This window comes from Anas acuta, chromosome 7 (assembly GCF_963932015.1).
Source record: "Anas acuta chromosome 7, bAnaAcu1.1, whole genome shotgun sequence".
Lineage (NCBI taxonomy): Eukaryota > Metazoa > Chordata > Aves > Anseriformes > Anatidae > Anas > Anas acuta.
The window spans coordinates 5478991-5506347 of NC_088985.1; the positions used below are offsets into that span (position 1 = coordinate 5478991).

Here is a 27357-nt window from a genome sequence, read left to right on the forward strand (position 1 = left end):
CACTGTCTTGTCATCTTTAATTTTGTCAGAAAAGGAAACTGTACAAAAGCAATAATCTGTTTTTGAACAATAATACAGGTGCGTGCTAGGTAGCCTCCAAAGACCGGATTCACTACCCTCTGCGAAGGGACTGGCAGAACTCCTAGAAGCTTTCGCAAGGCTGGGACCTCACTCACAAAAGTGTGCAGCTCTGTAATCGTTATTTTGGAAGCAATTCTTGCTCTTTTCAATAACTACCTCTATAATCCCCTTGCCAATGTCTTGGGCAGCAGATGCAATTAAAAATTAAACAGAGAATATATCCTTGTATATGTAGACCCTGGGGCAGGAAAGCCTTTAGCTATTTTACCTGGCTATATGGGAAGATCTAAATCTCCAATAAATACAGCTAGATTTTACTTGGTACTCAGAACTCTTTTCAGCCTGGACAAGAATCAGCGTTTAATGTTGAAACGAGATGGACAACTACAAATCCCAGGGAGCACTGCTGTCAGCAGGTTTGTGCCAGCGGATTGGCATGCTGCAGGGACCAATGGCAGGCAGAGAAATCACGAAAATTCATGTGTGTCAGCTCCCTCTATTAAAAAGCGCTGGAGAGAGCTGCGGACCTGTGGGGAAATTGCCTGTTTCCCCGGGCTACTTTTAAACCTGTTTGTAAGCTTTGTATTAATATTGTTTTTTACACCCCCTGTGCCTCAGCTTGAAAAAGCCCACTGGACTAGCCCAGATGGATGCAATTTTGAACTGCAGAGCAGATGATTTGGAAGATTACTACAACTTGCTAGGATGTGATGAACTGTCTACGGTAAGAGCCTTCCCCACCTCCCCTCCAGGTTAATAACATTTTGAGTGTGCTTGTGTATCTGCGGGGAGGATTTGAAGTCCTTTATCTCCCAGGGTAGGACTATTTGAAATGCATTGCAAACCTTCCTTCTAGCCACTTTTATCTTTTATTAACTTCCTTTGCAATGCTCAATTTTCTGATCTGTCTGCCTATGTTCAGATCCTAGAATAAAGCTCTCATGAAAAATGTCTTGTAAACCAGGATTGTATTACAGATATAAGTGAAATAAACGTTTCTTCATCAGTTTAGTTCAACATATGATATGGTTATGAATTGTGAGCCAACTGCATAAATTTGACAACATGCAAATAACATTTTGGAATACCTTTACAGTTTTAAAAGATGAAAAAAGCTATGTATATGCAACTAATTGAACATTCACAGCTGTGAATGACAGATAATGCTATCAAGTTGCTCAAGTATTTATCTTATACTTTTTCGTTTTTTAAAATTGTATTAATTTGGGTAGAAAAACATTTTTTTTCATTCATTTTACTAACGATTTCTAAATGATAATTTGCCTTCAAAAACTAGTTTTAGTAATTTGTTTTAGTAGCAGGTACGTACTTTAGGGTGAGAACTATGTAAGCAATTGTTGAATGATTTGTAGGTAAGCAAGTCATTTTCTTTCGAAAGATGTCTATACATTTTTTTTTTTATAGAGTTAGGGGTGTGCTAATATTTTTAATCTGTCTGCTCTGTTTACTGGAACTGGGTTCAGACTTTGGAAAAGGAGTTTTGATTACTCTGCTGTAATTAATGATATATTCAGCATGGATAAAAGCTATATTTTGCTCAGTAAATTTAATCACACGCTTTCCTTTGTCTTAGTAGTCAAATGCTGGGATAACACCTCTGTCTCTTTTATCACTGTAGGCAAATCAGTAAGCATCTTTGTTCTGTGGCAGACGGTAATTTTTCTCTTTCCTGAGAAAATTCTCTTTTCCTGAGATAACTTCCATGTTCCATCCCAGCAGAGGGCAGTATTAAAGATCCTGTCGAGGCTTGTTTCACAGATGCTTTTTCTCATTTTCTAGCTCATATTAATTCCTTATGGGTTTATTAATTAATGAATAATTCGAACACATGAAATAATGATTTGTCAGATTGCTTCAAATTAAATTTAAAAGGTGAAATGACTGCTAATGAGTCCTGAAAAATAATCTGTCAAGTACTATCTATTGAGAGAAGCAGCAGATGTTACAACATTATTTTTGACTTCAGAGTATGAACTGAGATCCCAGTTTGACTGGGCACCATGATTGCCTTCTCTCAGGATAGTGCACATGACTACTTCTAGCTTTAAAAAGAAATTCTAAGCATTACAGATATTTTGCAATCACACTAATTTGTGTAATCAGAGCATTAACATTGTAGTGGTACAGGCTTCTATGGGTTCGTCTTTAGGCAGAAGCAAATTTACTCTTACACGCTCTCAGCTGCAGTATTTTTGTGCAAGGTACTGAATATTCTGTTCTTGATCTGACCTGCTTAAATTGGAGCACAAATAATCTCAATTTCTTCAACAGCATTTCTCTGTATTCAGGTAAATACCTGTGTACATTCTTGGCTTCTTGAAGAACTGAGCTCATAGACAACTACTTCATCTTCAGGAAAGAGATCTCTTTCCTACATCCTTCCAAGAAAAATGTTATTCATATCTAGTGGGTTTTGAATAACTTTCTTGGTAGAACATATCATTGAATAATTTATGTAAATTTAACGTATTTTGTATATCTGACTTAATCGTGAAATACTTCATTTATGTTTTATGTGGACAGCAGGGTCTGATGGATGAGAAATTCGTATGAACAGCTTTTCCAGCATGGAAAAAATAGTAGCTAGTTGATATTGTAGGATAAATTGTTGTAATAGCTTGAGCTGTACAAGAATGATTCAAAAAAGATTTGGCATATGAATTGTAGGATGAAACAAGATACTCTGAAAATCTAAGCCTGTCTCCAACTCCAGGGGTTTCCTGTGTTTTGTTAGAAGTTAAATGTCGCTGCTTCTCCACAGCTTATAATAACATACGGCACTATAAACTGTGTGGGAGCTTGTGAATAATATAAACCAATACCTTTCAATATTCAATATTGGTTACAAATTTATTCTATTCCAAGCCAACCTTTTGCCCAGAAAATAAACTTGACAGGAAGACTATTAACTGCTCCTTGTCCAGCCTTGTGGTATGCAAGGTAGATAAGCCATGTGGCACTGGCTAAGTTTCCTTGCAGAGGATGTGGAGAAAGCCATCCAAACCCACAAACTGATCCTTAGCAATACAGGCTTTTGCTTCCTGCAGTGAGACTTTGTGAAATGATACAGTTGATTAAACAAGATGAAGAGCAACTGAAGTGATACGTTTTACTTGTGTGTTCAGAAATAAGGAAGGGGTTTTGCACACATCAACTTCACATATTTTTCTTAAAGCCAGCTCACTATGTTGGGTGGCTAAGCTTCATAAAACCAAAAGCAAGGATGAGTGCATAGGCATTGAAATTAAATAAGCAGTGTCACTGACAGATGGTTGTTACCTGTTTTGCCTGTACTAAAAATGAATAGAAAAAATCAACATTCTCAGTTGTTCCTCCCAACTCCTTTCAGAGAGCAAATCTGAAAATCTTTAATGTATGTATGTATTTACTCACTTTAAATCTTGACATTCCATTTAGGTTGAACAAATTCTTGCAGAGTTTAAGATTAAAGCCCTTGAATGTCATCCTGACAAACATCCTGGAAACCCCAAAGCAGGTATGTATTCTTCCCTGTTTAAAAATAATCTATTTTTTCATAAGATAGCTAAGGTGACTAAGACAATAAATTTAGCCTTAAAATTTTAGTAATTGTTCTCTTGCCCAATACATTTTAAACATCATGTGTATTTGAGTGTATTCTTTAATTAGCAATCCTTAATATTCTGTTGAAAACTTGCACACTCCTAGGTGGTAAGAGCAGAAAGTCACTTGTAGTGTTTTCATTTCTAGGAATATCATTATTTGTTTTCCTATGGTAGAGCATCTTCTAATCTAGAAATTGTTTATGGAGTGTATCCCTTTCTAGACTTCTGAAGCTGGCCTGCTTCCATGCTCAGTGGCATTCAAATGCCACACTTGCGTCAACTAGTTGATTTGCTTCCACGAACAAGCCCATCAAGAGCATATTAAATGTAGTTTAGTTTCTTTTAATGTGATTTAATGACTGGAAATAAAAGAGAACCTGGCACCACGTGAGTAGCCATCTGTTTGCAGAACATCAGCTAACATCTGAGTTTATGAAAGCATGCATGCAGTTCTTCATATCCAAGCTGTGCCTGCGACATCTAAGCAGCACCTGAGTTATTTGGAGACAGTCTTATCTAGTTGTAACTAAAGGATGGCTCTCATTGATGCTCCCCTCTCTCTGAATAGTTTATATTCTTATAATAAAGGCCGTTCTGATCATAACTATGGTCCCCACTAAAAAATGGTTGTAGAATAATCAAATATACTTCTTATTTTGCTTAATGCATGAAAATTTTTCCCTGGGATCCTTCCTATTAGTTTAGTTATAAACTGAACAATACAGGCTACCCACTTCTGGGAGTTTGACCGCATCCACACCCTCCCCTGGGACGGCAGAGCTATGAGTGTAGTGGATGTTACAGGCGACTCCCACTCCACTGCCTCAAGCAGAACTCTCAGCCAGCTTGGCTTTTGCTCTTGAAGTGCCACCCAGGTCTAGTGTCAGTGAGTTCACAAGGCAGGGTTAAAAGGCAGAATAGGTGGGATTTTTCACTCTGATATTCCCTGCCAAGGAACCCCATTTGATTTGGCATTTAAAAGACAATCTACCACCTATTAACAATAGCCTCATCACTAGTCTTTAATTCATTAAAAATGGTAGCACAAGTACCAATGGAAACAATGGAATAGAGTTTGTCTGCAGCAAATTCTGACTCTTATGGCAAGGAAATGGGAGACTGCTCCACTGCATGTAACCCCTGCAGCAGCTCCCTCTAAATTCACTGAAACTCAGTAACTCAAAATGCGAGGCCAAGTGCCAATGTTGGAGAAGCTTTGTCAAAAAGAAATATTTTATACTCTATTTAACACGATCATCCTGCCTTTACTTTAAATACCTTTTTACAGTACTGGTGAAAGTTTATATTTTTGTTTTCATCTGTTTAACAAAGCTCAGTAAAGAGTAATTAAAGTAACTTTTTATTTGTTGAAAACTAGTGACACTAGAAGAAGGAAACCTCAGAGAACTGCCTCCCCAGCCTGTTGTCTGTTGTTTGATTTATGGTAATCAATTTTGATTAGTGTTTGGGCTTAGCGTATTTCAAAAGAAATCTAATTTGTGAAGTGGAATAAATGAATAATAATAGTCATAATAATAGATCACCGTAACGCAGGTGACTCATAGATAAAATCTAAATCTTTATGACCCTTCTACAAACAGTAACACGCAGCTGCATCCTTAGTAACTATGTAATGAAAAATTATCCTGTAGGGAAAACTAAGGGCTCTCATTCATGCAGACTGGTATCCAAGATAATATTTTAGCATATGTGGAAAAAATATCCAATGAAATGCACAAGTTAGTAATTTGCACTATATTTAGGTTCCTCTACATGCTTGTCATTTCTGCTTGTCAATTTAGCTTGCATTGCTGGCAGCTCCCCTTTCACATCTGAATTAATTTATTTGAAAACAAGTGTTGGCTTTAGCATCTTTTTGGTTTGTGTTCTAGTGGAGAATTTCCAGAAGCTGCAGCAAGCTAAGGAGATTCTTATTAATGAAGAGAGTCGAGCACGCTATGATTACTGGCGGAGAAGCAAAATCACCATTCCGTTCCAGCAGTGGGAGGCCCTGAGCAACTCTGTGAAAACGGTTGGTGGTGTCTAAGTTTGGACATTCAGGAGAGGGGAGGTAGGGCTGGCCCAGCAGAAATGTTCCACTTAGTGACAGGGTGAGTTGCAACACTTCTCCAGATGTAGGTTTTCAGGATGGGGTAGTGCAGGGTAATTTCTAAGGAAACTCAGATAAAATTGGAGGGCTACAGAAGCCTGTTCGTAGAAGGGTTTTAGGCTAGTAGTTCTATAGCAAATTTATTACAGTAACGTAAAAGCTGTTTTCAAATGTTTCATCACTCTTTGCCTTTCTTTGCAGGGATCTTTTTATTTGTTTTAAAAGTTAAATTAGAACTAGGATCCTTGAACAATATTCTAAATTCCTGAAATGCTGTATTGTCCGTCAGACTCTCTGGAGTTGTACTGCAGCTGTGTTCTAAGACAGCTAACAGCACAAATGTCTGAGAAGCACAAATGACCCTACGAGTCAACCAGAAATGCAGGTTACCTAAAAATGGTGGGAGCAATTTCTTCTGTCACCGGAAACACCGCTGTTTAAATACCATTATTTCCTTGTAGTAAGGAAGTACTGTTGATTTGCACAGTGGCTTAGAGACACATGTTTTGAGGATTGATTTCCTTCCTAATTTTGCTAGTGTGATAATTTGGTGGTGTGTTCCTAGTAGGTCCCATTTCCATTATGTTTGATTATTTTCTCCCTTGTTAGAGTGCATGGTAGTTAAAATGCTACGTGATCAGATACTAAGACAAGTGAACAAATATGTTTTTCATCCCAATTCTGCTTGCCTCAGTTCTGCTTAGGAGTGATGTTTGAGAGCATCTTCAACTGAAGCATCATGCCTGAGTTTAAATGTTTGCTGGAAGTATCCCACCGAGCATAGTTCAGTTCCAAACAGAAATCATTCTGCAGACTTCAGTAGAAAAGCTTTCAAAATACTCCTGCTTTCAGAGAGCATCTTGAAATCAAAGAGATCTTTGAAAAAGGAAAGAGAAGTCACTTTCAATCCTCTTAAAAAAAGTGTCTGAACTCATGATGGAAGAAACTGGACAAAAGACCCTTATAATTACTTGATGTACTCCTACATGTTGTTCTTCATGTCTGCCTCACATAAACTATCCTCTTAAATGCTGTTGGCAATATGTTACCATGCTTTCCTTATGCTATTGACGTGCAAGCTTCTCTAGTATGTGCTTTTTTTAACCATTTATTACCAGAATATAAGAAAGAAAACTTCTGAAAATCTTTTAAAGTATGGGAATTTGTTCTTTGTTTCCTATTTTTGCATTTCTTTAGTCAATGCACTGGGCTGTCCAAAATAAAAAAGACCAAATGCTGGAAGCTCCTGACTTGAATAATAGCAACAACATAGCTAATGAGATTTGGACCCAGCAATCTGAAAACGATGAATTGTCAGATGGGAACAGGGAGCAAAAAGATGTTGCAATTCCTGATGAGAAACCACAGTCTTCAAAGAATCCAGACTCCCCAAGTAAGTAAAACCAGCAGTTGCAAAAGATTGCAGTATCCAGACTCTGGCCTGAAACTGAGGCTTTTAGTCATGAGAAATTGTTCTCTGAAGCAACACATTTAATTGGTAGCTTTTAAAATGCGGTTTGGGGCTGGGGTTTTGTTTTAGTTTTTGGATTGTTGTTACTTATTTATTTTTCAAGCTTTCAGACCTTTCTCCCTCCCTACCCTTTGTTTGTCTGCTGTTTGCTAGTAAAAACAAAAAAGGAAGAAGAGGATAAAATAGTTCTTAAACTAAAATGGAAAACTCAAGTTTTCCTGTTAGACTGAAGTGGGTAAAAATCATCAACTATTTTCAGTAATTTTTTTTACAAAATAACTTTAAAGCACATTACATAAAATACATAGTTATTATATACATGTGTTTTTTAAATCCAGTATTTAATACTTATGCACAGTTTGCATCTGATGAGCTCATGAGGACTAAAAATTGAGGCTTGAAGGCTTCTTTTGTTTATTTGTTATATACTTATATATATGAACAACAACAGTGCATGCACCTGAATAAATGTGTGTTTCAAAAGCTGTCATCTGGCTAGTTAGCATTTCCTGTCTATTTTAGGTTAGTATACCTGAATTAAAGTTAGGACACTCTCTGTTGTTTCATCCTTTAGGAGTTTCATAATCTTATATTTATATTATCAGAGAACTATTATTAAACCAAGTCCTATCATTTCTTCTCAACTTGATCAAACAGGAAATTAAACTAAACAGGGAGGGAACAAAACCTAGTTTAAACCCAAGTGTTTGTGGAATGCAGAAGATAGATAAAAAGTTGTACAAACAAATGTTGGTGAAACATAACTAAAAATAATATTTAAAAATTGTGCCTTATAACATTAAAGTATTTTGTATTTCAGGTGATTAAATCAGCATTGTCACCTTTGTAAAGGAATCAAATTTCAAAGCAGAGAAAATGTCCCCTTAGTCCTTGTGGTAGCTGGCTTGCTTTGCAGGCATCTTCTGTCTTACAAATTTTTAAGGTTTTAATTTATTTTTCATAGATTTGAATGTGAAAATTATCAAACACATTAAATGATTCCTTATTTTACCCAGTGGATGCAAATTACTGTTAATAAATGTGAATATTAGAATGCATTTATTTGTCAGAGCCAGCATGCATATCTATGTTCATACTTGCTAATGAATGTATTAATGAATTTTTGTTTGCTTTTGCCAAGGTAATTTTATTATACTGGATCCTCCTTTTAAATGGAGATATTTTTAGTTTCTGTCTGCTGGTCAGTAAGAATTACAGACTACAACTCCACATAGCTATTTCAACCTGAATAAAAGACTTTAACAGTAAGTCTGGTAGTAGGTTTCAGCTTCCTGATATGGGAAGTTCACATTTTAATATTCACAGCTCATAGATGATAAAAACACAGCACTGGGCCAGAAAAACATCATACACATCAAAACATGGGCCTGAAAAACTCTACTTCTTTGAGTGTGAGAAGAACCAATACACCTTCTCTTTATGCTGCTGCCTTTCACATATGTGGAGATTAATCCTGTAACCCTATCTTCTTTAGATTAAGCAAATGTAGTTTTTCATTCTTTCAACAACTCAGTTTTATACTAGTTTATAATAATTTACTTGCCTTTTTCTCTCTCTTTTTTTTTTTTCCTCAGGGTTTTCAGAGGCAAATTACTGGCACTTACGTTTCCGCTGGTCAGGGGACACCCCATCAGAGCTTCTGAGGAAATTCAGAAACTATGAGATCTAAAATGCAAAATACGCAGGAGTGTGAGATCGTCTGTTCAACAATTCAGTATTTTTTGCAGCAGCTTTAAGTTATTTGTATTTAGTATTCATTCACTGTGATGTGAACATTGTTTGAATAGATGTCTTAATACTTATCTGTTAACACACGTTCTATGAGCATTACAGATGGAGGTTTTGTTTAATAAGCAAGCTTTAATAAGCAAAGTCCTTTTCAGTATTAACATAAAGTAATTTTGTGTAGTTATCTAATATCTTATATATTGTTTCTTGTATTATTAAATGTTATGTAGTAAGTAGTATTTTTCTCTACACTGTGAGGTAAAAATATACTCTCAGTAGAACCAAAAGTTCATGCTAGAATCCAGGATATTATGCTGTTAAGTGATGATCTTCCAAAAGCTGTATGACAATGAACTTCAAACAAAACTGTGCTTATTTCTAAACTATGTACTTTGGTTATCTTCTTTTATTGCATTGTACTTACTACAGTGATTTGTAATGCATGCATGCACAAGGCTATAACAATACTATAACTTGTTGGACAATTACTTACAATATAAATGCAGTAAGAACCTTCTTATTATCCAGAAGGTCACTGTGCTGGATCAAGCACTCTTAAAAATCACCTGCATTCTTAATAAGTAAGTTTTTCTGCACCAAGTATTCATTTTGGAAGGCAGTTCCAGAACCTCACTTCAGATAGAAACATTCTTGTTACGATTTACTGGTGGACATCTGATACCCCTTGTATGTATGCCAGCATTGTCCTGGCTTGGTAGTAACTGCCCTCCCTGCTGTGGCCTCATATATAGGGCCATATCAGGGTTTGTATGCTAAGTAATGAAAAATCAGGCCAGTTACCATTAATGTGTTTAAAATCTTACAGGTCCAGCTTTTGGTATTTTGAACAAACTTTTAAAATTCTGTTGTACTTGTTCGTTTTGCATTTGCTTCCTGTTTTGTAACCCTGGCTAATATGTCAGTACATGTACTTTTGTGTACACAAGTAATTCCATCAGTAATTCTAACGAATAAAGCTACATACATACAGAAAGGGTTGATTTCATTTTTTGAAGTGAAAGCCTCTACTCAATGCAGAGATCTCTCTTGAATTTCTTGTCACTTGTCCCACCAGTGGGGAAATGCTTAAGGCAGTCTGGTTATAAATCCTGGGCATCTCCATGGAAAGTTTTACCTAAAAAAATTGCAGTTTACTCCCAACATGTAAACAATACTAAATGTCTGTTCCTGGAGTGACACATTTGGCCTTGTTGTGCAGTGGTATGATGTGCTCACTGACTTACCATGCTTCTGTTTGATGTGTATTGCTACAAACTGTAACACAAGTACTTACCAATGCAACCCAGAAAATCATGGAATCATGGAGCACTTTGGGTTGGAAAGGATCTTGAAGACCATCCAGTTCCAACCCCCTGCCCTGGGCAGGGCCCCCTCCTAGCAGACCAGCCTGCCCAAAACCCCATCCAGCCTGGCCTTGAACACCCCCAGGGATGGGGCAGCCACAGCTTCTCTGGGCAGCCTGTGTCAGTGCCTTAACACCCTCTGAAGAATTTCTTCCTAATGTCTAATGTAAATCTACCCTTTTTTAGTTTAAAACCATTCCCCCTTGTCCTATCGCTACACTCCCTGACAGAGTCCCTCCCTCCCTTTCCTGTAGCCCCTTTTAGGTACTGGAAGGCTGCTGTAAGGTCTCCCTGAAGCCGTCTTGTCTCCCATCTGAATAAGCCCAACTCCCTCAGCCGTTCTTCATAGCAGAGGTGCTCCAGCCCTCTCATCATCCTCACGGCCCTCCTCTGGACACGCTCCAACAGGTCCACATCCTTCTGTTGTTGGGAACCTCAGAGCTGAACACAGCACTCAGGTAGAGTCCCACAAGAGCAGAGTAGAAAGGGAGATCTTCCTTTCCCTGGTGTCTACACTTCTTTCGATATAGCCCTGGACACAGCTTTTTGGGCTGCAAATGTATTTTGACAGCTCATGTCAAGCTTCTTATCCACCAACACCCCCAGGTCCTTCCCCTCAGGTCTGCTCTCAGTCCATTCTCTGCTCAGCTTGTATTTGTGCTTGGACTTGTCCCTACCCAGGTGCAGGACCTTGCTCTCGGCCTTGTCGAATGTCAGGAGGTTCAAGTGGGCCCACCTCTCAGGCCTGTTCAGGTCCCTCTGGATGGCATCCCTTCCCTCCAGTGTGTCGACTGTATCACACAGCTTGGTGTTGTTGGCAAACTTGCTGAGGGAGTACGCAACCCCACTGTCCACGTCACTGACAAAGATGTTAAACAGCAGTGGTCCCAATACTGACCCCTGAGGAACACCACTCGTTACTGATCTCCACCTGGACATTACGCCATTGACCACAATTCTTTGAGTGTGACCATCCCACCAATTCCTTTCCCATCAAGTGGTCCATCCGTCAAATCCATGTCTCTCCAATTTAGAGACAAGGTTGTCATGGGGGGACAGTGTCAAATGCTTTGCACAAGTCCAGGTAGATGATGTCAGTTGCTCTTCCCCTACCCATCAATGCTGTAACCCCATTGTAGAAGGCCACCAGATTTGCCAGGCAAATGTGTACATCTTATTAGCTTAATTAGTATCATTATTCTGGTGCCAGTTTTCTTTACGGGGCATTACCAGTGTTGTTTGCTGATAGTGGTTACGTTTGCACCGGTCTATTTATAAAAGCTCAGAGTAATGCTGGTCTGTTGTTACAGCTATATTGACCCTACCTTTGATGGCATTGGGAGTGACAGCTATTTTTACAACATATAAACTTGCTTATCCAAAATCTTTTGAATCTTTCTAGATGCTTTTCCCTTGCATATTTTGCACCTGAAAACATTAAAGGCACAGAAGTAATAATCCTCTGTAATTTCTGCCAAATGTGATTATTTATTTTCTTTTAGTGCACGTGCTGCTTTCCTCTATACCTGTTCAAGACTTCCAGTCCACTTTATCAGAGAGGGACTGTAAATAATGTTTCGTACTGGGAATAGAGAAAACACTAGTCCATAGGAGAGATACACAGTAACAGGGTACAATTTTTCTCTCTTTTACAAAAAGATGGAAGTGCAACCAGATGAATTACCTCAGATCAGATGACATCTGAGTCTTCCCTCCCCATTTCACTAGCTCCTAAAGGTAAAAGTGGATACTTTGATGGATGATTTAGTGCCTAACCAGGTGGTTAACTTTACAAGTGAGCATACACTAGGGCTTTGAACAGACCTTGATGTCACACATGATTAAAACTGGGCTGTTTTGGCAAATCACCTTTGGATATTTGTTGCAGATGTTTGTAAGGTTCTTAGCTCCTCAAAAAGCAATAGAAAAACTTGCATTTTGTAACATACCTGCTACAGATCAATAATTGTATTCATATTTGCCCTAGTGAAGGAGTAAATTACCCTAGTACACTGATACAGACATTTCTTATACTTGCATAGACACTTTAACTTGAAAGGCCCAATTTTCTTTGTTTCTCAACTAGGAGGTGATTTAACATTTCCTAGCAGAGCAAACCTAGCAGCACTGGAAAGCAGGAGGAAGCTGTGCAGCCTCTTTTGTTCTGGGGACAGTACTGGTGTGACCTGACCTGCTCGCCAGCAAGAACAGTGAACTGGAATAAGTGGGCACCCCAGTTCTCCCTCATCTTAATGTGGAAAACAATAAACACCTGACAAATTTCTGTGTTAGGTGATTCAGGACTTTACCCACCTCTCCCCAAGCAGAAGATGCTTTTTCAGCTTGTTTTATATAAGATATATATATATACAGTGGTTTTAGAAGTCTTGTTGCCAGTAGCATCAAAAGACCAGTAAACATCCCATATGACATTACTAACAATAATGTGGGGCCTTGGCCTCTGCACTTAACATACTTGACATGCTTAAATATAAATTGCCACAGGGGCTGTAAGATGCGGCTCTCAAGCTTTTAAAAAGATAGCCAGATATATGTGGTTTTCTAGCAGCCAAAGAAAGAATTCGTCTTCCTCTGCAAAATGGAGACAGCTGCAAAAGAACAGTAATTGCAGGTAGTGCATTAGGATTAGAGTCTTTGAACTGCAAGCTGGGAAGAGGGCAGACACCTGCAAAAGCTGCAGGGGAGGGGGATAACTCCTATTTTCCTCTTCAGCACTCCCTATGAGTTAAGTAGATAATAAAGGGTTCTGAATCTGGTGAGTATCTGAGGGGTCTGACTTGGTGTGTCTTGTATTATATAAAATTAATATAGCCTTAATTCCTGCTGTGATTCCTGGTTTTGTGCAAATGCTGAATATATGACAGAGAATGTTCCAGTTCTTCACAAGCTTCTTGTTTTTACCAGTTGTTTTGGTAACACTTCTCAAGTGTCAATGTAAGAATTAAAATGTTGATGATGAATACAAATAGTATAGGACTTAAAACCTCAGGCTGAGTAATGCTGAATGATAGGTAAGGTCATTTCCTGAATGCTTGTTTTATTCTTCAGAAGAGACAGGAAAAAAAAAAAGGCAGGTTATATGTTCTATAATAGAAGTAAGTATCCTGATGATTAAAACAGATACTGACTAGCTTTAATTTCCTGAGCATGAATATTGCTATCTTACACTTTCATATCCTGAAATGAGACAAGACTGCTGGGAAGGTAAGCAGCAAAGCTGTTATAAAGCTGGTGAAACTACACAGCAAAAGATAAAGTAACTCAGTAAGTTGTCAGCCTCTGTTCCTGTCAGATGGGGTGATACTTATCAGTTAGTTTACGCTGGGTATTTTTATTGCAGCTCAGTGTGTGTGCTTGTGCTGTGGTTATGAGAGTCAGCAAGCCTGCCCCCTTGACGTAGGTGCTGCATGTTTGGTCTTCCACCTTCATTATATTAGTCTATTCGTCCTTCCATGTTAATGAAGATGAGACTCTTCAGGCGCTCTGTTTGTCCCAGCTTTGAAAGGCTTGCGTCTGAATGATTACACTGCAGCACAATATAGAGAATGGGAAGCTTTACAAGTCTTAGGTCTCTGGTGTGTATCAGAACCTGTCACAGGCAATGGATGTTGCAGAAAGGTAATTTATTTTCCCCTCTCTATAGCATCTTCACAGGGGTTTGTTCCTGGTCCTTTCTCTTGGTGGGGCAGCGAAGAAGGGCTACTTCTCTATGAGATTCACTGCCATTATCCAGATTTCCAGTCTGGATGTACAATGTAGTTCTGTTTTGGACATAAAGATTTGCTTGCCTCTTTTTCAAACTGCCTCTGTGAAGACATCAAATGACCCTGAGGCAAGTGATTTGCTACAGCTCTTTTAAGGAGATGGAGTTTGACTTGGGTGGCAGTCCTTACAGAAACTAGATTTACCCCTCAGGACTGTTAGAGCTGGTTCTTTAGTAGCAGTTGATTTCCACGGTACCCCCAGGTTTCTGCTGGGTATAGGATTGCCCAGTCTTCCCCTTTCTGATCCAACAACATTGTGTGCATGATACCTATGGGAAGTGGGGCAGGACCACTAACAGAAAGATTCAGAGGTGTAACAGACTGTTCCAGCTGCTTCCACCATGGTGCCTTTGGTATTTTTCTGCTCCTTGCAGTCCTCGATTCCAAAGGACCTGAGTCCTCCCCAAGTCCATCCTTGACCTGCCACTGCCAAAGGACAAAACTCATTGTTTCAGTACGAACAGATGATAAAAAGGAGCCTGGATATCTTAAGCATCCCTCTGCTAGATGTATGCTGAGCCAGATTTGGGGCAGAAAATTGCACAGATATGTGGAGCAGTATCATGCTGAGCCCACACGTACCATTTGGGGCCTGGACTCTAGAAACAGACTCATTACTGCCCTGCTTTTTCTCATTCTTATAGCTGAGGTTTAAAAAGGGAAGCAAACCAGAACAGTAGCACTCTTAGCTCTCCGCTACAAAATGGAAATCAAAAGTGACAGGAGTCTAGGAGAGAGATCTAGTGGACTAGGACTCTAGTACTGCTGATGTGCATATAGCTTTAGCAGACTGTTTGGCAGTCGTTACTTTCTTGTGTAATTACAAACAAACAACAACAACACAAAAAGGCAAAAAAACACAGCCAAGCAAAAAACCCAACTCCTTACAAAAAATAACTGCAATTAAAACCATATGTTCCCCCCCCCCCGCCCCTGTAGTGCCTTGATGGGAACATTTTTATAAATCTTGCTGTAGGGGGAGGGTGGGAAATCACTTGGGTGTTTGCTGCTGCTTTTTTGTTTCAACTGCAAACTTTAGGGAAAATCACTTTCAAGTAGGAAAGTTTCATCAAATGTAAATACTTTGTTAGACAAAGAGATTTGTGCTGCTATTCTGACAGACTTCTTATTTTTCAATGCAAAATTTAAAATAACCCTATCTTTTGGTGTTGGTCATTTGACAATTTGACATTTCCATCACTAGCAAGGTTCCAGTGGAAGGATGTATGGAAGATGAGATCGTCTTAATAACTATTTATTAGGTGGTGCTTTGTCTTTGGATCTATTAAAGTGACAAAACATGTTATTTTGAAACAAAACACTTAAAGTGGTCAGTAAAAAACTGGGAACAATTTCAGTGCTTTAGTAAAAAAGATGGACTTAATGCAAAGCCTGCCTGCTGTGTTTTGTATTTTGACTCTTTTAAAAATTTTTATTAATTTGGAATGCTACCCAAAACTGCATTTCACAAAACAGAGCTTTTCTCGTCTGTTCCAGATTAGCAGGGTGGGTGGGATCTTCAAGTTAAAAACAACAACAAAAGAGTGTTTACATTCTTGATGTATTAAAAAAAATCAAGTCCTCCATATGGAAAAGAAGTTATGTTTTGGATTTCTTCTTCAATTGGTATTTGAAACTTACACACACTTTGAAAACTACAGATGCATGTGAGCAGAAAGCTGTAAATCCTTGATGGAGATCTAGGAGTAATCAGCTCAGCTTCATTCATGGAAAGTGTGGTGGAGGAAGTACAGTCAATATAGTGTAGTCTGCTGCAGGCAAGAGTTTATGTATTTTGCATCAGCTATAGGCCATGGGGGAGGAGAATATTCTTGTGGGCAGATCGGCACACGGTGTAACAGGACTAATCCTGAGCTTTGTACTTTGGCAGTGTTTCTTTTGGCTATAGAGGACCAGGGTGGTGAGCTGCAGGGAGAGCACTCACCCCAGTGAACCCTTCTTTCACCTCTGTCAAGTGTTGTTTTTCACACGTGCTTTACATGAAATGCTGAAAACTTGCACTGGGCACTGCTGCTGCTTTGGTACTACTTTTTGGACAAAGCCAGAGGAGCAGTGTGGAAGCACTACCTACTGAACTGCAAGAGAATAAATACTAGAGAACGCCTCTACTTGCTGCAGACTGACTTTGAGCCCCGTAAGAAGACATAAGGAGCAAAAGCGGCACGGCCCGAACGGCAAAAAGTAACCCCCACCGGGCCGCAGCGAGCAGGGTTCGAACCTGCGCGGGGAGACCCCATTGGATTTCAAGTCCAACGCCTTAACCACTCGGCCATCGCTGCTGCTGGTAGCGATAGGCTCTGCACAGCTCCTTACGCAGCCTCCCCGCGCGGCCCTCCCCGCCCCCGGCGCTGCTGGCTGCCAATGGCAGCCGCCGCCGCTCTGCGTCCCGCCTCCGCCGCGGCCGGCGGGGCCAACCGGGAAGGGGCGGGCGGGGACAAGGGGGCGAAGCCGCGGCGGGCAGGGGGCGCCCGCAGTGCCGCGAGCCAACAGCCAGGCGCAGGGACGCGGCTCGGTGCCTTGCGGGAGGCTTACGAAGAGCTGAACGCAGGCTCGGCGAGCTAGTTTTAGGGCTCCTCTTCAGCCTGAGCTGGGGAAAGGAGAGAGGGGCGTTAGGAAGCAGAGGTGGGGCTGTAATGTCACATAAAGCACTCGTCTTGTTTTCCTTCTGCAACGCTTACTCAGCTCTCTTTAGCGTTTTAAGTTAATAAGGTTAAAAAGCTGTAGTGCTCGCCTTACGCACCCGGTGTTAGCAATGAGTTCGGTTGGGTTTGGGCTGTTGTCAGGTACCGGGGTGCTGCTGCTCAGTCCCATTGTGACAGCCAGCAGAGAGGTGGGCATTGGCTCCTATGGGAAACTGGGACGGGTGGTCACAGGGCTTTGACAGAAGCAGGTAGTTCTGCAGCTGGGTGCAGGCCTGTAGTGCTAACAGACCTCTGACCACCCTCAAGAGCAGGTGGTAGAAGGCTGGCATGGTACAGAAATATGGTACTGCGTGTTAGGGATTGTTTGCTTTCCTGCACGTAACTGTAGAAGGTTCAATGCCACTGGTAGTATCTGCACATTTCTTCATTCTCTCCCACGTGTCTCTTTGTGTTGTGGATCTAGTTAAAAAGAAGGTCCCAAGCTTCATTCTGAATTTCTGCTTGTGCTGTTTAATGCTTTAGACAATGAGGAATATTTTAAAAACATGAACATATAAAATGGTTCTATTATCCTGCTTTGTATCGCCCTATCTGACTCATTAGTTTGGCACTATAATATTTTTTATTTAAATTGCTAGTTGTTTAACGTGATGTTTTTCTGATGTCTGTGTAATTTTGTATGTTAGGGTAAGGCCCCCACAGGCCGCATTACGCCTGATAAAATAATCTCTTCATAAGCCCATAACTTGTACCTGGTTACACAGACATGAAGGTGCAAAACATGATTATGCCAAATTCTTATGTAAACAATTGCTCAGCAAATACCAAACAGATGAAGAGCAGGGTGAGGCAAAGTGGTGCCTTCAGTATGGCCTCATATAACCAAGGGGAACTTAGTAAAGGAAATAAACATAAGTGGACAGTCGCGGATCATGTTGGTGGAGAATGCGAGTATTTGTCAGGTGAAAATGCCAGAAAAGTCTTGTTGGGGCTTTTAGTACAAATTTTATTTCTGTGCTTTTATTAATTTGAGGACAAGGAACAAAGCTCTTTACTTCTTTGTTCATGGATCTGCTGCAGTTTTACTTTACAGAAAATAGATTACTGCTGTGGGCAGGGCTCCCTCCCACCAGCCCAGGCTGCCCAAAGCTCCATCCAGCCTGTCCTTGAACACCCCCAGGGGTGGTGCATACACAGCTTCTCTGGGCAGCCTTTGCCAGTGCCTCACCACGCTCTGAGTGAAGAAATTCTTCCTTATGTCTAATCTACATCTCTCCTCTTTTAGATCAAAATTGTTACCCCTTGTCCTATTACAATACTCCCTGATAAACAGTTTCTCCCCAGCTTTCCTGTAGCCCCCCCCTTTAATTACAGTAAATTAGCTACTTGATTTAGACTCAGCACATGTGTGATGTTTAGTGCTGAGATTTTCAGTCATTCAGCAGGCCATTTGAAGCTGTAACTGAACTGATGGATATTTACAAACCCTTGGGTATTACAGAAGATCTTGATCTTCTGAACAGCACATTTCTAGAACGAGTAAAGGGCAATGACTGGGACATAAATTAGTTGGTTCTATTCTGGTCATGAATGAAAGCCTCAGCAACTTAAGGTTGTTGAATGACTTAAGAGATCTGTGCAATAGATAGCTGATGAGAGCAGGTGGCCACCTGAGTCTTGTATGTTAGTTGTACAGAAATATTACTTTATTTTACCCAGAAATCATAATACAAGACTTTAAAATGCTCTGTATTTTTAATTTTAAGTGTTTAAGGATGTTTAAGTGTTTAAGGATGACAAGAGGAAAAATTCTCTTATCTAAATGAAATATAAAATTGTCTCACCCTGCTTTTCCAGATGTTTTTTGTTATTTCCATTGAAGGAAAATGAAAAAAATCCATTGTACTGATAAGAGTTAACATTCTCAAAGTCTAAATTAAAATAGTATTGGTTTTAGACTGCAGAAACAGTTCTTGAATTTAATTCTACTGAAGAACTACTTTGTACAAAGGAGTACTTGTTACAGTAGCTTTGGAGAATTCTAGATATTTTTTTCCTGTATTTTATTGAAGAAGAGTTTTTCTTAATCCTTTTCTTGACTGAGGTGTTAGAATTTATGTCTTCACTTAAGAGTTCTTGATAGCTACTATGTTCTAGAATTACTCTTTTGTAAGCTTAAAAAATATGGAAGTTATTACCTACCACAGAGAGATTTTTGAGCTGCGTAAGGAAAATGTTCAAGCGAATCAAAACTCAGCATGTTTATTAATATTTCATGTGGGTTTGACAGAAGCAAAATTAATGTGAATGGTATCATTAATGTCTGCAATATGCAAATGATCACATTGCCACAACTCTCACATTGTTTTACCTCTGTTCTAATAACTGCCCCAAACTACAACAGCACAATTCTTGCATCTCAGGAATTAGGTTAACTGGCACTGATATTAAATTATGCAACTGTATTTTGGAGTTTCTATTTGATCTCATTGTCAAGATGTATGTTTTAAATCTACTGAAAGTTATGTTGGAAAGACAATTATGTCTTATAAGAAGGAGTGGGCTGGCTACAGAGATTAACTTAGTATGTCTGCAGAGCCAAACTCAGACTTAGGGTTTGATGTAAATGCCCCCACTATCTATTAGCAGCAAATCCAAGCTGCTTCCTTTAAACCAAACTTATTTGTTACCAAAAACAAGGTTACCAGTCTAAACTTATAAATGGCAAGACTGTATCCTTGGGGGAACTGTATAGTTAAATTTTGTGTGGTGACATAAAGACGGCTTACAACGGTCCACCTGGAAACCCCTGCATGGCTGACAGCTACATAGACATAAGCCAGTGTGTATCCAAGACCACTCAGGTTTGAGGGTTTGAACCTACAGCTTGAGGAGCAGTTGACTGCAGCCTCACTCGAGTGACTTATGACTCAAGTTACTTATGTAAGTGACTCACTCGCTTATGCAAGCCTTCCTTGAAAGGTGAAAACACCATAGTCTAACCGTTTCAGTCCCAGAAGCTTTTGCCAGGCTACAAGGAATGGTGACATCTCAAACATACTTGTGGTATTCTAAGACACAAACTTGGAAATATATTCAGTGTCCTTTGTGGCTGACAATTTGTAATGTATTACTTTTATATTTTGAATTTAGGAGCCTCTACTTCCTAGCAGGACAAAATAAGAAATTTTTTCTTTAAATGCCTGTTGTAAGTAGTTTGGATTCACATGAATCCAGGACTTGAGTTAAAAGTGTAATCTCAGTAAAACATAATCACAAGAGTTGGCTGACTGGTGTAAATGGCACACACAGTGTTGTATTTAACCAACTATATACAATTTAACCTTGAAAAACATCCTCTCTCCAGTCGTCGCTTGAGTTAGAGTGACCCCCAGTGTTCTTTCTGCAAGCTGCAAGTAACACAGCAGATAAGATGTGCTGCAGGTACTGCAGGCAGAAGGAGCAGGCTTAAGCACCTCTATATAACCTGTGTAGATGAACAATGATCAAAAATGCATCAGGGAAGAACAGTATTTTCAGGGTGCTACTTGAATTCTAGCACTCTGGTACAAAGCCACAATTATTGCCAAGAGAGAAGGAGATCTTGCTACAAAACAAATCAATAAACTATTCTAAACAAAGCCTCAATTAAAAAATACCATTCCGTGTTAAGTCCTAGGTACTTTGAGATAGTAAAACTTAATATCTAAAAAAAATCATGAAAACATCCAGGTATAACCCTGAAGTAAAATCCTGAAACAAATTCTTAAACTAATAAACAGGTAGCTTGCCAAATGCTGGCGAGTTTCCCCATATGTGGGTGCTTAATTAATAAAACACATTACCTATTGTACATGATCTTATTATAAAGATATTGAAGTCCAAAATATCTATCTTCAAGAGACTTACACAGCGTAAGAAGAGAGAGGTCAAAAGAAAACTGAGCGAGTGGGATCGAGCTTCCCTAGCATTCAAGTAGGCACTTGACTTCTGGATGCCATAGCTGGCTCCTCGGGTCACTTTGTAGACATTAGAGAGAGGGAGATCCTTGCCCTTGGCAGGTGATTAAGTTCATCTATTTTAGAATGGTATGAGCAATTCCTGAGAAATACATTCCAGTATCAACTGAGGGGCCCTGAAAATGCCTAGGTTTGAGACTAATGGCTTAACGATGTTATCATATGTTATCAATGAAAAGTAACAGTAATTTTACACACAGTTAATTTGCATACAATGATACTGCCAATGATTCAGCTCACTGTCAGAACTCATGCAGTTAACACTGCTTTATAAATGTACTGTTCTGTAATTTTAGATTTTTTGGACCTATGCAATCTGTTTTTAAATAGGAAAAATATTACAGCTTTCAGGAAGGATTGTGTTATTAAGAATGTTTTCATGAACTGGAAATGCAATTTAAAAATACTTGTTTTGGGAACGCAAGCTAAACTAAAACCATTAATACTTGGAATTTTTCTTCAGGGTAGCACTAAATGTGAAGTAAACACTAAAAAAGCTTTAGTATATCTCATGGGCTTTTACTTAAGACTTTACGAGTACATAGGATGTATGATATGAACATAGGATAACATGTAAAATTTCCCATTGGATAAGTGTTTTGGAAAGTAAGTTTTTCTCACAAAAGAATCTTAAGATTCTTATTTCTTCAGTCAGTTAAAACTAGCAAGAACTGGACATTGGAAGAAATAATGGAGATAGAAAAAGATGTTTAAGGACTGCACATAAAATAAGGGTAACAAGATAAGTTTGCCCATATTTTTTCATGTCTTTAACACAGTAAGTAAAGAGCATAAATACTGCAAAATTTGTCACAGGAATATGGACAGTTCATTAAAAAAAAAGTAGGAAAAATATGTAATTGATAATCAGTATCCAAAGGTATTCTTTAGTATTAAATAATTTCTGTATTACTGTTGTCTTTACAAATATAGGACTGAGCCCCAAGCACTTTATCTTTGTAAAAATGTTTAACTTTTCTTTTTTTTTTTTGACCTCAAATGCAAGGTTCATTTGGTAATACCTATTCCATGCCTTCTCACTCATTTGCTCTGTGCCCTTTAACTTAATCAATCTATCTGCTTTACAAATTGAATAGTTTCAACATTTATTCCTATTAGTAAGCCAGACTTTCCAAATGCAATTCTTTTATTAAAAGCTATTAATGTTATGCCTCTGCTGTTTGCAGCAAAAAAAAAAAAAAAATTAGATTCTGCCTGCTAAGAAACATTTGCAGCAATGTTAGTGGAACAGCAACTTAGTGCTTACGTGTAAGTTAAAATATTCAAGAGGAAATTTTACATCTCCTTTGACGAATGCAAGTGAATTAATGAATCCAATGCAAATTGCATATTACAACCGATAGTGCTAGCACCACTAGACTAAATCTTGTTTCATGTTTTATTCCTGAAGATAATGAATAACAAAAATAATGCTGAATACTTATTTAATCTTCTGTAAACCCATTCCATCTATCAGCTTTGTAGATCAAGTAACAAAGCTGAATGCCTAAACCATACAATCAGGAAAATTTAAAAACAAATTACTTCAGAAAAGCCTGTACAGCTACAACTTCCCAATCTGCGTAACTAAGAATGGATTTGTTTCAGGTACAGAATCAACAGTGGCTTCATTCTGGGGATGTTTAAGGTGAAACCCTTTCTGTGATTTAGCACTGTGTTTCCTTGTTTTGTGGCTCCCCTCTCTTTGCTGGGGCAAGATCAATGTTTGTCCACTTTCCTTATGTTTGGTTGAAAACTTTCTGACACAGATACACTAAAATTTCACATTAGAAGATTGCCAGTTTGTGAAGCAATTTACTTGCTTTATGCTACATTTATAACCCCAGAATCTATTGCTAAGAATATCTGAAATGCTCTTTCTAGTGTAATATAATGCAAGAGCATTGTTAATCAACTGATGTGCTTAAGACTTGACACAATCTGATCGAGTAATCATGCAGTGACACATGAAATGTTGTATGGAATCCCACTATCTTAAACCAGAAAGTTATTTAATGGATATTGTGGATCTTTATCTGGATAAAGAGAAGATTAAAACCCCTTCCCTTTACTGAGATCAAGACATTAATTATTGATTGGAGAGACAGTAATGTTTCTAGACATTTTTACTACCTTTGTTACTCAAAGTTCTGCTCTGCCTTCCCTTCCTCTGGTTTACATCAGATATGAATACTGAGTGCTGATATGTCTGTCTCATTGACAACACTAAATAAAACCTTCTCTTTAATGTTATTTTACTGTTTTCTTTTTCTGCTGTGAATAGCCGTAGAATTTTGTGAATACTTTTTTTTTTTTTTTTCCTGGGACTGAACTGCAACTAGAAGATGCCAAGAAATGGAAGACCAAGACTATTTATGGACCTGTTTATGACATACGGAACTTTTCATCATTTAAAATTTGTCAGTAACAAAACTGGTTGGAAAATAACAGCTGCTGGCAGCTTCTATGGAATTAATTGGTATCACAAGCTTATTTATTTATTAAGCAAAAACTCATTGTTACATTACAGAAAAAAGGGTCAAAAGCATTCATGTAACTCTTTAAAACATTAACAAACTATATATAGTCTGTTTTTTCCTTTAGCTTTCTTCTCATATATTCAGTAAGGTTTTTAGAAAGGTGCTAATAGTTGTACTTACGCTTTTAATTAAGTTTCAAGTTCATTGTTACAGGATTATCAAATGGTATCACCGAACACTGTTGTAGATGTCTATGCAGTCAAATTTTTAGCTGCATTCTTACCTTTAATTAACAGTATAGTCATGTGTAAAGTATACTACTAGATCAGGGCCTTTTTCCTTAACTTGTTTTTGCATTTCTATCAGATTTGTACAGTTTTACACAAAAAGCATGTTCTATGCCTCTTCTTGCTACTGTGTTATATACAGGTTTCAAATGTGTTTATGGAAATGGAAACGATATAAGTGCATATAGAAATGCCTCTCATGTTGCCTGTAAACGGTTATGTTTTCATAAACTGAATATGCTAAATATATGAAAAAGCTACTTTATGGGCCCCAAAAGCTCTCGTGGTGTGACTATTAATTAGACCTGGCTTTCACAATGCATCTGCCATGCTGTAAATACAGACAGAGTAACATATTTACTACCTATATGAAAATTAAATATGCTTATGGCTCCAATTCTGCATTGCTTTGCTTTTTGTCCCTATTCTGAGCACAGATTCTTATGGAAGTATGGAGACTGATTTAATTCAAAGTTTAATTCAAAGTCTTTTGTATGATTCAAATGTTAGAATAAAAGATTTGTATTTGTAATTTCACTATGTTTTTCCAGATTGATAGATTTTTTTCTACAGTATATAGAGAGCTGTTTAATAGTTAATTAAAAGCTATGATTTTGCTGAGTTTTACCAGCTATTTTCCTCATTGTCAGTACACAAACAGAGGCATTATGATATTGGGTAAAACCAGTAAGTGCATCTAAAGCAATATCCTGGTTTTTGGTGGAACCTCCATATTACCAGTTACTTTATTAAAGAGTTTAAATGCAGTAATAGTGAGCAATTATGCAACAATCCCCACAAGAGAAAATATTTCTGTTGATCTGCACTTGGCTTAAACCTGAAATACAAATTCGTACTTAAACGTAAGATCCATTTGTACCATTAACAGGTTTCAGTTATCCTTTCTAAATGAATAATCCAACTTTAATTCCTGTTAAACCTCAGTTACAGATAATAGCAGTAAACCACTGTAATTTTTCCTATGTGTAAAATCAAATACTTTGTATGTTTTGAGTCATTAAAGAAGAGGATGTTGAATGTAGGAAAGCTAAATATCTGTAACAGATGGAATGGATGCAACTCCGATTATTCTTCAAAGTCAGATTACCAGGGGTCTTTCTGCTCAATTTCTTTGTTTCAAACTACGCTTCTGCATATACATCACTACACAATATTAGAAGATCTGCTAACTGTACGTGTACTGTCAGCATTTTGCTTGTGTTGATATCTATGGAATACAAAATTAGAACTTATGGTTAAAAGTTTGATTTTTCAAAAGTCTCCATTGTTGATGATTTCTGTTTGTGGTGCACTGCAAGTGGAGAAATACAGCGCTAAGGTGCTTTTGCTGAGTAGTCTGAGCACCTAATGATCTCCATTAGTATTTTAACCTCTTTTTGTTCTTTGGTTATTTTCATCTTTAGAACCTACATTTCCTACTCAAGAAAAATATTCCTGGTGAAAATTCCAGAAGATAGTTTGAATAATTAAATCTCAAGCAATGAAAGTCTAGAACCTTGTGTCTTCTCTTTGTGTGGATCCCAAGAAGACATGAGAAAAGAAAGGCTTCATGAACTGAGGCACTGCTATTTCATTTCTACAGCTCATAGTTATGATTAATTTTGTTGTGTAAGCTTCTGTACTGCTAATTTCATACTACATGGCTTCTCAGTAGTAGTGGGTAATGCCTTGTAAGCAGGCTGTTTTAAAGTAATAATGTCTATTGATTGTATTAAATTATAGCTTATGGATTCAATTACAATTCTGACAAGTCTGATTAAATAACAATGTACAAATGTGAAATATATTAACTCCATTCAGTATTTCCATTAAAAGCAAATAAATTAGTAAAGCAACTGAAACTAGAAAGAAAAGAGTAATTACTGAATTTACTTACAGATAATAGTTGAAGGCAAATGGACTGTCAGAATATTGGAATGTGCTGTCTGTAAAGGCTTGTGTGCTGTAAAGGAAAAAAAAAACTTGAGTTATTCTTAAAGTGATTTAAGTGACATGAAATTTTCTTAAAGAATGTTATTTTAAAAAATCAGCTTTCTGTTTGTTTGTCCTTTGGCTTAGTATTGTCCAAATATTTAAGCAAATATGATTTTATATATATATGCACCAGTGGACCCAGGGATAACTCTAAGGTCCTGGGTCTGGTCACATTATTCTGTCTATGCCCTGATGCCATGCAGGGGCTAGACTCAGCCATTCACAAGTTAAACCTTTTTGATTTTGCTTCTGTGGAAACAAAATCCAGGTCCATGCGAAATGTGAAACCCTGAATCAGCCAGGATGCTCAATTTGGTGACTGGGAACCCGGTCTGGGATGCACTGCAAATTGTGTCCACCCAATGCAGACATTCATCTCAGATCATGGAACAAGGTATCCATGTCTGCAATATGCTTTGCTAGAAGAGCTGGGTCTGGTAAGGTCTAGCATTTATCGAAGCTGTGAAATCCTATCCAGAATGTCCTGTATCAGAATATGTAAAAGTAGAACCTTGTGAACCAAAGAGAAAAACTATAACAATTTGTAAAACAGAGAGAAAAATCTATCACTTGACAAAATCCTCTATGTCAGGAGTGTTACACAAACTGCGACATAACATTTGACCATAAAAAAAACAAACAACACAAATAGGCTCCATGCATGTTTACACGTTCAATTCTCAACAGCTACCATGAGGAAGTGAATCTGACTGAGTTGCCAATAATGGCATCTGTTCATGGAAGTTTAATTTTGCACTCTCTGGGACTGGAAGCACTGCTGCAGCCCCAGGTCTTCCCACAAGCTCCCTCAGGTAATAGCTTTCTTGGTGGGCACCCTTTGCAAACATGCTGCAACACAAAAGCTATTTCTCTCAGGATTTTAAATTAGAAGCCTTTTTTAATGAAACAGCAATTTGGCGAGTGCTGGGCAAGTTACGTGAGGGACATTCCCTCAGAAAATTACCTGTCAGCGGGCAAACCGCGACGGCGGAGAGGAGTCTCCTCAGAGCACCACATGCCGGGCGCGTGCACAGCCGTTGGGGCGGGGCCGTGTGCAAAGCTGTGGGCTGTGGAGGCGGGTGCGGGGAGCCGTTGGGGTGGGGCCGTGCGCAGAGCTGTTCCCTCACAGGGCGGCAGCGCTTCGTCGGCCGTTGCCGTCCTCGTCTCTGTGGTTGCAGCGAGCTTTGTCGTCGTTCTGCTCCGGTCTGTGCGCGAGTTAGAGCTGAGTGAGGAGGAGGAGGATGGTAGGGAGTTTCCCCCCTTTCTCCCCGTACTCTCCTCTTCGCCCATCCTGCGGGGGGGGGGGGGGGGGGGCGGTTCTGTCTACCTCAGGGAATGGGGCATGAGCAGCTGCAGCCTTCTGTGGAGGAGGATGAGGGCTGGGAGTAAGGGGTGAGTGAGGGGCGAACAGGGAGCTGGGCAGGCACATTAGGACGTGGGTGAGTGTATCTTTAATGGGCTTTGGTTCATACAGACCCTTTCATATATAATCTGGTAAGGCTCTCAGGTGCAAAGATGTGAATTTTATCCCTTACTGAAGAGGAAATGGAGCTCTGAGGGAGCCACATATCTAAACACACACTATGTTTACAGTAAATGAAATACAGAAAAAGGAGCAAATTCCAAATTTTATTTCATGATAACGTTTAGTGGAATTTTCACAGTAAAATGACTGCTGTTGAAGTGGTGATCTGTTTTTCTGTTTGGATGCCATCAGATTGCATTGGCAAGTAAAAATTTGTAGAACA

At 38.8% G+C, this 27357-nt stretch overlaps 2 protein-coding genes and 1 non-coding gene across 4 annotated transcripts in view; 2 read left to right on the forward strand and 1 right to left on the reverse strand.

The window, feature by feature from the left end:
- The first annotated feature begins 535 nt into the window (after window positions 1–535).
- Window positions 536–10010, forward strand: DNAJC12 (DnaJ heat shock protein family (Hsp40) member C12). Of its 2 annotated transcripts, none has more exons than XM_068688974.1 (5): window positions 536–805; window positions 3520–3598; window positions 5579–5718; window positions 6994–7189; window positions 8409–8840. In XM_068688974.1, exons 1-5 carry the CDS (start codon window positions 728–730, stop codon window positions 8453–8455), a joined length of 540 nt encoding a protein of 179 aa, XP_068545075.1. In that variant the 5' UTR covers window positions 536–727; the 3' UTR covers window positions 8456–8840. The 2 variants fall into 2 exon arrangements, with proteins under 2 accessions (XP_068545075.1, XP_068545074.1); XM_068688973.1 differs by lacking the exon at window positions 8409–8840 and adding an exon at window positions 8863–10010 and having other exon boundaries at window positions 545–805.
- Window positions 10011–16383: 6373 nt separating this feature from the next.
- Window positions 16384–16465, reverse strand: TRNAS-UGA (transfer RNA serine (anticodon UGA)). Its single transcript has one exon. It is a non-coding gene; the product is annotated as a tRNA-Ser (tRNA).
- A 10233-nt stretch (window positions 16466–26698) lies between these two features.
- Window positions 26699–27357, forward strand: part of CTNNA3 (catenin alpha 3) — a 477233-nt gene continuing 476574 nt past the window's right edge. Inside the window, exon 1 of the mRNA XM_068687731.1 lies at window positions 26699–26853. The gene's annotated coding sequence lies outside the window, so the exon portion shown is untranslated. The remainder of the gene's footprint in view (window positions 26854–27357) is intronic.

Coding starts and splice junctions, on each gene's coding strand:
- DNAJC12 (XM_068688973.1), top strand. CDS start 728: ATGGATGCAATTTTGAACTGCAGAGCAGATGATTTGGAAGATTACTAC. Junction 806..3,519: donor GATGTGATGAACTGTCTACG/GTAAGAGCCTTC, acceptor CATTCCATTTAG/GTTGAACAAATTCTTGCAGA. Junction 7,190..8,862: donor AAAGAATCCAGACTCCCCAA/GTAAGTAAAACC, acceptor TTTTTTCCTCAG/GGTTTTCAGAGGCAAATTAC.